Here is an 8,532-nt window from a genome sequence, read left to right as displayed (position 1 = left end):
ACACTTAATCCACCCTGAAGATGAAAAACTATAATTTTCATATTTTAAGATAAAGATTAACTCAAAAACAAACTAAGAACATAATAAAATATCATGAAAGACGTGAGATACAAATGAGTACTGGCAATTGTTTGTTTGTTTGTTTGTTTGTTTGTTTGTTTACATTCCTTCTGGTTCTAGATTAGCTGGACTACACGGCATGATCTGATGTCAGTTACTGTTCATTTGTTTGGTTTATTGGCTGGGTCGCGTCAGGCAGATTAGATCAATTTCAAGTGAATGTAACGACTGTAACTTTTTTTGTTGTTCTTTCACATGGAGTTAAAACTCAACAAGAGGAAGCTAACGTTAGCTAAAGTTAGCTTATCATTCTCTGTCTTCCTACTCTCTTGTCTTTAGCATCATACTGCTGGATGGTTCAGTACCGCTTTCGGTACTTTTCCTTCCAGTTTGGTGTAGTCCATTATTAGTGTTGTGTCGCAAATAAAACTAAACAAGACTCGCTCGTTTGCGGTCCCGCCCACATCGAGACGGCTTTCTGCTCAGTTTAATAGGGCCGGTGTAGAGTAGCAGCGCCCTCTGCTGGATGAAGTCAAAACTACACTGAAATAAGGTTTAAACTGTTGTTTTCAATTAATCCATTGGAAGAAATTTTAATCTAATAAATCATTATTCGACAATTAATCGTAAGTCGATTAATTGTTAGCATCCCTAATACATACTATTTGAGGTTTCCCTTTCATATTAACATAAAAAAATTACTCAATAAATTTACACAAAATTAGGATTCAGACCAAACAGTAATGTATTATCATAACCAACAAGACAAATTAAGTCCTATTTCTGGATAAGCTTATGATTTCAGAATGATCCAGGTATTAAAATGTAGCTTTTAAAGCCAAGAATCTGAAAATGTAGTTAGGTCATTTTGACCAAATTTGACTTAATCATCATTTCGATGTGATGGGTCACATTTAAAGCTTTAAAAGGGATAAGAAATGAAAAATTATTAGGTAAAGTTTCTAAATGTTCCTATGGAGCCGGAGTGTGCAACATTATTACAAGTTTTTTTATTTTATTTTGTCACTTTAAAGCAAACATTTCCCACGCTTTATTGTGTAGCTTTAATGTTGAACCATAACTACACTGGATCCCAGATGCTGATTCATTTTTGTTCCTTCGGTTCAGCGATATACTCCGAATGGACTCCACCAACGCAGATGCTCTGTACGTGCGCGGCCTCTGCCTGTACTACGAGGACTGCATCGAAAAGGCGGTTCAGTTCTTCGTCCAGGCCCTGCGCATGGCCCCCGACCACGACAAGGCCCGGCTCGCATGCAGGGTGAGTACATTTACTACGTCCAGTTTTTTTTTATTAAGCACCAATATATAAACAGATACATGTCAAAAGASCATCCTTTGAATATTACTCATATTTTTACATTCTGTATGTCAAACATTCAACCTGATTCCCTCAACCCACGAACCATCAACATCAGGGACACTCATCTAAAGAAGCAAAGAAGTCTTTAAACTGTGCGTTGCTGAAAAGGTCCCACATTGTTGAAATTATTTTGTACGGACAACCATCGTTAAGCCAAAGAAGGAAGAAAACCAAACAACAGAAACAAAAACAAATTTACAAAAATAAATAATATAATGAAATAAAATAAAATAGAATAAATGAGATTAAGAAGGTATGGTTTTCAGTTTGTTTAGGTATATCAGCACTGAATTCCAGATAGAGAAGAATTTACTACATCCGATTTTTATCAGTCATTAAGAGTTTGTTGGAATTCGTTGAAAGAAATAAATTTCTCGTTCTGCTTGTGTTTTTTGCTGTGGTGCCTCTGAGTTGTTTCTGTTTGTTTCATCTCTTAAGAACGCTAAAGCACTAAAAGCTAAGAAGGAGGAAGGGAACAAGGCGTTCAAGGAGGGGAATTTTGAGGCAGCCTATGTGCTGTACTCTGAGGCACTAACAATAGACCCCAACAACATCAAGACTAATGCCAAGCTGTACTGTAATAGAGCCACTGTTGGATCGAAGGTAAGAAAAAGCTGTAATAACATCTGATTTATTTGGTTAAATGGGAAATTAGTCACTTTTAATCTTTTTCCACGTTTCATTTCTTCTTTCACATCTTTGAACTATAAATTCAACACCACCTTTTTATTTTTTTTCCCCTTTAAAAGCTGAAGAAACTAGAACAGGCCATTGAAGACTGCTCAAAGGCAATTAAACTGGATGAGACCTACATCAAGGCCTATTTAAGGAGAGCACAATGGTAAGTCGAGGGTTTCTCTCCCGGCTGTTATTTCAGACACTTCATTTGGTTTTCTAACACTGCAAAGCTTTTTAAACGGTCGTCACTTTTAAACTCTTACATTTAATCAAGGCTGGTGAATAAATAYGACTTTCTTTTCCAGCTACATGGACACAGAGCAGTACGAAGAGGCAGTGAGGGAYTATGAAAAGGTCTACCAAACAGAAAAGACAAAAGGTGAGAACCTGAAGGCTCTGCTCACTTTAGAGAGATCAGAGAAAATATATTTACAGGGTTCTTGTGGGGTCTTAAAGTGCCTGTCACATGCACGTCCATGAAATACAAAGTCAAAGAAAACGTCTTTATATTTAAGAAACTTTGCATAATACTCATGATTTTACCCATTATGTCACATAATTGGCATATTTTCTTCTTAATTTGGCTCAGCTCAAGTAAAACAGGAAGTGACATCAAAGGGGAACTTTTTGAGAAAGAAAACTTCCTGGTTTTTGTTCACTAAAACATTATTTGAACTCTGACTTTTTCTCATTTCTCTATAATAGGGATTAAAATAGTCTAAAGAAAGATCAGATTCTTCTCTACAGTCTGTGTTGTCGGCCTTTGTAACAACACTCTGTTCGTGTTCAGACATTCCCCTTTGACATCACTTCCTGTTACTTCACATGCAAATTTCTCAACAACTGTTCATCTCAGTGGCGTGAAATCTTTTTTTACAAAATGTTATCAATGTAATTTATTTCAAAAATGCATTCATATTTATTACAAAAAGTTGATGTCACAGGCACTTTAAAGTATAAAAAGGTCTAAAATTTCAAAATCAAAATTTTAGGCCTAAAAAAGTCTTTATGTCCATATTTTCATCCAAGGTCTTAGATTTGATTTTGTCAAGTCTTTCTTTTTACTTTTGATCATTCCTGAGAAGCATTGGCTGCATAAACAAACAGAGTAAAGCGCTGTWATCAGAGGTTGATGTGATCTGTCTTCACGAGGTGTCAAGTTTGCTATCGGTTTTGGTCCGTGGTTAAATTACACATCCTGTGATAACTGCAGGCAAAAAATGGCAGAGTTTACTTCCATGTTTTTGACATTTTTATCGCTGCAACTCCCCACATACGGTGGCTTGTTCACCCGCCCAAAAAAACAAAGAAGTTCAGTCGTGTCCACTGCTTGTCGTTTAAACACAGAAAAGTGTGTTTTCAACGAGACTCKGTTGGATATCAGTGATTTTCACACTTGGAAGCGATTCCCTGCAGTCGTTATGAAAGGTTCTGCAAGATGACCATCGAGTTACCACTAATTTACACTGGGTGTGGTTCTGCTCCACTCCGACCTCTGCAGTAAAAACACCTGATTATAATGGTATAATCAATGAGTATTTACACTGGCGGCACAAGGCCGATTCTATCGTGTTTWTACCGGATGCCAGAGTCGATCTACAAAAATCACATTGCACCAACAGGAAAAGGAACAAGCACATCATCTGTATTTTTTAAATAATTCACCAAAAATCCCAGCTAAATGTAGATATATTTCTACACAAATGCAGTCAGAATGCATCGTTCTGTTTGGGAAGCAGATGGCTACATGTAGCGTGCAGCATAGGAACACACACAACACACGTGGATTTTATTTTGAAATCAGAAGTTTCAAGAAGCCAACAACAGCTGTGTTTGGAGTTCATCTTCCACACAATGAATGATTTTGCTCTGACTTCCACATTTATCACTGGATTTATCGCGCGATCTCGCATTTCCTGTCTACTATTTTAATACTGAAATAATTTAGTGTTTTTGTATTAAAATTAAATATTATTTAGTAGCTAAACTGATAGCAAGAAAAGGTTTGTATGTTAAAATTTCTGGGACCATTTGAATGTTTCTGTTGGTTTGGTCTTAAATGTCATTCCTAATGGKCTTAAAAGGTCTTAATTAAACCTGCAAGAACTCTGTATTTAATACAAATGAAAAGCACTGATATTAGTTTAAATTCTGCTTATTCAATTGCACAGACCAACATTAATGTTAGCAGCTGTTTTCAGTTCACCAAGTTTTTTATCTTGACTCTCTTGAGGCAGCAAAACGGAATATTTCTTGTGAAACTGACTACCACAACTAAAAAGCGTTAGCAAACATAAAACAGTAGTATCTCAACTAATCATACAAATAATAGTCTATAATTTGTTGTAGTAGCAGCTGAGCATCATATCTTGCGCCACATGTTGTGCAGTGTTTTTGTTTGACCACATGACATTAATTGTTTGAGTTGACGTTGTCTCAGTTAGCAAAATATTTACTGAACTTTAGAACAGACTGGGTTCATAGGATGTGAACCTTTTGAATTTTAATATTTCTGTAGAACACAAGCACCTCCTGAAAACGGCTCAGCTGGAGTTGAAGAAAAGCAARAGGAAAGATTACTACAAAGTGCTCGGCGTGGAGAAGAACGCCACGGAAGACGAGATCAAGAAAGCGTACCGCAAACGTGCTCTCTTACATCACCCAGGTGTTTGATTCAGCTTCAAATAAAAGAACCGTAAAAAAGAAACCACAGAATTAACAAGTATAACTTTGATATTTGTGTGTTTTTTTTTAATTTTTTTTATTCAGATCGTCACAGCGGAGCTAGCCCAGAGGTGCAGAAGGAAGAGGAGAAGAAGTTTAAGGAAGTGGGYGAGGCTTTCAGCGTGCTTTCAGACCCAAAGAAAAAAGCTCGTTACGACAGCGGGCAGGATCTGGAGGACGACGGCATGAACATGGGAGGTGAGCGGCTGGGCAAACATCAGGGTGGGGCGGGGGTCTTGTGGGTGAACAGATTTAAACTTTTATGGCGATGTGGTGAGACGGTCCACGCTAACTGAAACTTTGTTGTTGTTGATGTGTTTTTTTTTACCAGATTTTGATGCCAATAACATTTTCAAGGCGTTCTTCGGAGGACCAGGAGGGTTTAGCTTTGAAGGTAATTCATGTTTTGTCTGAATTTTCCAGCRGTGGGCACAGCTCTGCTAATCCGCTAATAGCAAAACTAGCATTTTTATTTAGCGGGTTAGCATTTTTCATAACTTTGGAAACTGTTAGCGGACTGATTAGCCTCTGCTAAATTGGGTTCTGCTAATTTTAAGTCCGCTAAAATTTGTGTTAAACTTCTGTTTTATGTTTTTTTTATCACAAATTAAATAAAAACTATCCACTCTTACAAGCAGCTGGACGTGTCACAGTAGCATGTAGCATCTTTAGCCGCTAAACTTCAAACTAAGAGCATAAAAAAGAAATAAAATTACATATTTAAATAACTAATACAAAATATGACTACATATAAATTATATGGTAGAAAAAGTATTTGCCGTTTAACTTCAAATGGTAGCAAAAAAAATGCTTTTATTCTGAAAGGGTTAAACTGGAATTACAGGAAGTTACTTTTTATGTGCCGTGTTTTTCACATACAATAGCCTCATTTAAATAGATATTTTAGTTATTTTAAGAAAAGGTTCAACAGGAGGGTATCAAGGAAAAATCAAAGTCTGTTCACTTTAAGTACAAAAAAAATGCAACATTTCCAAACTCAATAATTTTCAACAGTTGTAATGGAACAGCCCTACTTTCAGCTCTTATGAATACTAAACAGTAATACGAGCTACCTTTGCTAATAATTTGCTTTTTGTTGTGTTTCAGCTTCTGGACCAGGAAATTTCTTCTTCCAGTTCGGCTAATTGGAGGACTCGTCTACATAAATCATTACATCATCAGGACTTTGCTACAGTGTCGACCCCCCTCAACCCRCCATTTGTATTTATTGACTGACTGACTGCAAGTCAGGATCCTGTCTATGCCATTGACTGAATGAATGCAACCCAATGACCAGACGCAGCGAATTATTTAACGGCCATCAAAGCAAGGATATCAAGATCCATTGATTTTAGCTTTACTGGTTTTTGACTTTGTTTTCTTCCGTCTGCGATGAAACTGACTTGAAAATCAGTAACGGCTGGCAGCACCGGTCCAAATATTCTCTGGATTTCTGATAAAGGAGAAAACGTGCAGCTTTTTTTTTTTTTCATCAGAGCTTCTTGGGATYCGTGCAGGAAGTGTCATCCTCGGGGGAAACTCTCGAGACGAATGAGCTTTTAACCCGGCTCGTGTCCGCCTCCCGCCGGGGGAGTTTTCTCTGTGTGAAAGTTGGAAACAGGCCRCACCTCCCCTTTATAAAGATTCTGTCAGATTGACAGAGAGCTGCTACAAATTCGCACTGAAAGCTGCCTCCTCGTCGTAGCCTACGGGAGSGCTTTGGTTTTTTTTTAAACAGAAAAGAGTTGGAGCCTTAGACCTACACACCCAGCACGGTCAAAGCACACTAGAAAGACGACAGTGCTGGCTTTGTCGTCCCCTGATCGTCCTCACCAGTTTTACGTTTGTTGTTGCCATTCACAGCTTGCTGCATTGTACATTTTACTGGAATGTAAAGTGTTGATTTGTGACGTCAGACTTTATTTTTCTTTTTTTTTTAATTGCATATGTATATTTATTGTAAGTTTGCTGTCTTATACACATTTTGACAAAGGATAAAAAACAACTCAATGAGCCTTTCTGACAAAAACAAACAAAAAGGTAACTGAGGTTTGCATGGAACGTGCTAAAGGTGGGCTTTGCTGCTTGTGTTACCGAACTGTAATTCAAGCCGTCTAGGTTTGCTGAGCACAAGAGAGGGGCATGAGAGTAGAGGTAATATTATAAATGCGGTCGGTGTTGGCTGTTGTCTTTGACAGCCAGGCTCTGTGGACTTTGAAACCTGGCAAATTTCAGTTACTTCCTGGTTGAGAGCTGTCCTCATCTTTRCCCTCAGTTCTGTCCCTCTGGAAACCGTCTCATTGAAAAGTACCAGCTGTGTCAATAAAGTTGGCCTTCTCTGGGTTTCCCTAACAGTCTTTACTCTGTCTTGTTTTATTATTACAGCACTGGATTATTATCAATATTAAAACACTCAAAAGTAATCTTGAGTGGAATCGACCTGATTTAAGATGGCTTCTACTTCCTGACTTTAACAATTGCAAAAATGGCTATAAATCAATCAGTTTTAAACATTAGAAGTTGGTCACATATCTGAATAATTTACAATAAATACTCCAATTCWGCCTATTTCACAAGRTCTTTGCTTAAAACTTTAACTGCTGGACTCAATTTKGTTTGTCCGYTAGCAAAATATCACATGAACCATYCATCTTTTACCKGTTCTGCCTTTCAGGATCATGGGGATCACTGGTGCCAATGTCCAGCAGTCAYAGCAAGGGGCAGGGGTGGGACACCCTRTATAAGTCYATCRCAGGGCTACATAGAGACAACCAGTCACTCACACACAGGGGCAATTTAGATTTACTAATTAGCCTAACATGTATGTTTTTGGTCYGTRGGAGGAAACCAGGGTACCTGGAGAAAACCCAYGCATGCACAGAGAGAACATGCAAACTACTCAGAGGGCCCAGCCGATTTGATCCTTGCCAAGAGGCAGCCGCTCTACCAACAGAGCCACGTCGCCCATCACATGAACCACTAGATGGAATCTTTCAGAAAGGAGGTGATCTTTATCAAGTTATTTTTGGAGTTAACCTAACTCAAGACGGCCACAACAGATTCCAACTCGAAATAAATCAGACTCAGATTGKGATGTATGAAAACAAGACATCTCGCGATAAAACACGAGATCCTGTCCAATTCCAGCAGAGGGCGACATTTCCTCACACTGCCGTATTCTGGTTTGTTGGTAGGGTTGCTAGGACACCAGAAAACGGAAGCTGGATGTACTTGGAGTAATAGCTCGTTTTGAAACACGGGTTTTAAAGAAAATGTCCGACTTAAATGAAGGCGACAAAGTTCAGAACTCCAAAACTGCGTTCTCCGCTTTGTTCTCCGAGGGGGAATGGATGTTCGTTAAAGGGGAAAACGAAAACGCAGTAAAAAGCTTCACAGCGGTAAGTGAGTGGACTCTGATTAATTAGCATAATCAGCAGGTTTTGTTTTGTTTTTAAGTGTTTAGTTTTTTTAAGGTTTAAATTACTTACATCTTTGTTTTAGGCGCTTGCTTTAAGACCCGGCGACAAAAACTGCCTTGTTAGTCGAGCYAAATGTTACATGAAGTTGGAGCAGCCTGAAAAGGCCTTACAGGATGCTGAAAGTACCCTTAAAGGTGACGAGACTTTCTGTGAGGTAATTTTCTTACACCCCCTTCTGACTGCTGACTGTTCAAATAGCATATATAT

At 38.3% G+C, this 8,532-nt stretch overlaps 2 protein-coding genes across 2 annotated transcripts in view; both read left to right on the top strand.

Annotated features, from left to right (window-relative positions):
• Positions 1-7,203, top strand: part of dnajc7 (DnaJ (Hsp40) homolog, subfamily C, member 7) — a 12,870-nt gene extending 5,667 nt beyond the window's left edge. Inside the window, exons 7-14 of the mRNA XM_014022991.1 lie at positions 1,189-1,342; positions 1,883-2,047; positions 2,194-2,285; positions 2,428-2,501; positions 4,641-4,787; positions 4,892-5,044; positions 5,178-5,240; positions 5,954-7,203. Of these exons, the coding sequence (XP_013878445.1) occupies positions 1,189-1,342; positions 1,883-2,047; positions 2,194-2,285; positions 2,428-2,501; positions 4,641-4,787; positions 4,892-5,044; positions 5,178-5,240; positions 5,954-5,991 (886 nt within the window). The 3' untranslated portion in view covers positions 5,992-7,203. The remainder of the gene's footprint in view (positions 1-1,188; positions 1,343-1,882; positions 2,048-2,193; positions 2,286-2,427; positions 2,502-4,640; positions 4,788-4,891; positions 5,045-5,177; positions 5,241-5,953) is intronic.
• Positions 7,204-8,018: 815 nt separating this feature from the next.
• Positions 8,019-8,532, top strand: part of odad4 (outer dynein arm docking complex subunit 4) — a 2,763-nt gene continuing 2,249 nt past the window's right edge. The window contains exons 1-2 of the mRNA XM_014023003.1: positions 8,019-8,244; positions 8,348-8,479. Of these exons, the coding sequence (XP_013878457.1) occupies positions 8,119-8,244; positions 8,348-8,479 (258 nt within the window). The 5' untranslated portion in view covers positions 8,019-8,118. The remainder of the gene's footprint in view (positions 8,245-8,347; positions 8,480-8,532) is intronic.

This window comes from Austrofundulus limnaeus, unplaced genomic scaffold (genome assembly GCF_001266775.1).
Source record: "Austrofundulus limnaeus strain Quisiro unplaced genomic scaffold, Austrofundulus_limnaeus-1.0 Scaffold4, whole genome shotgun sequence".
NCBI classification, from domain to species: domain Eukaryota; kingdom Metazoa; phylum Chordata; class Actinopteri; order Cyprinodontiformes; family Rivulidae; genus Austrofundulus; species Austrofundulus limnaeus.
The sequence above is the reverse complement of the archived record's forward strand: the minus strand, read 5'-3'. Positions and strand labels throughout refer to the sequence as shown.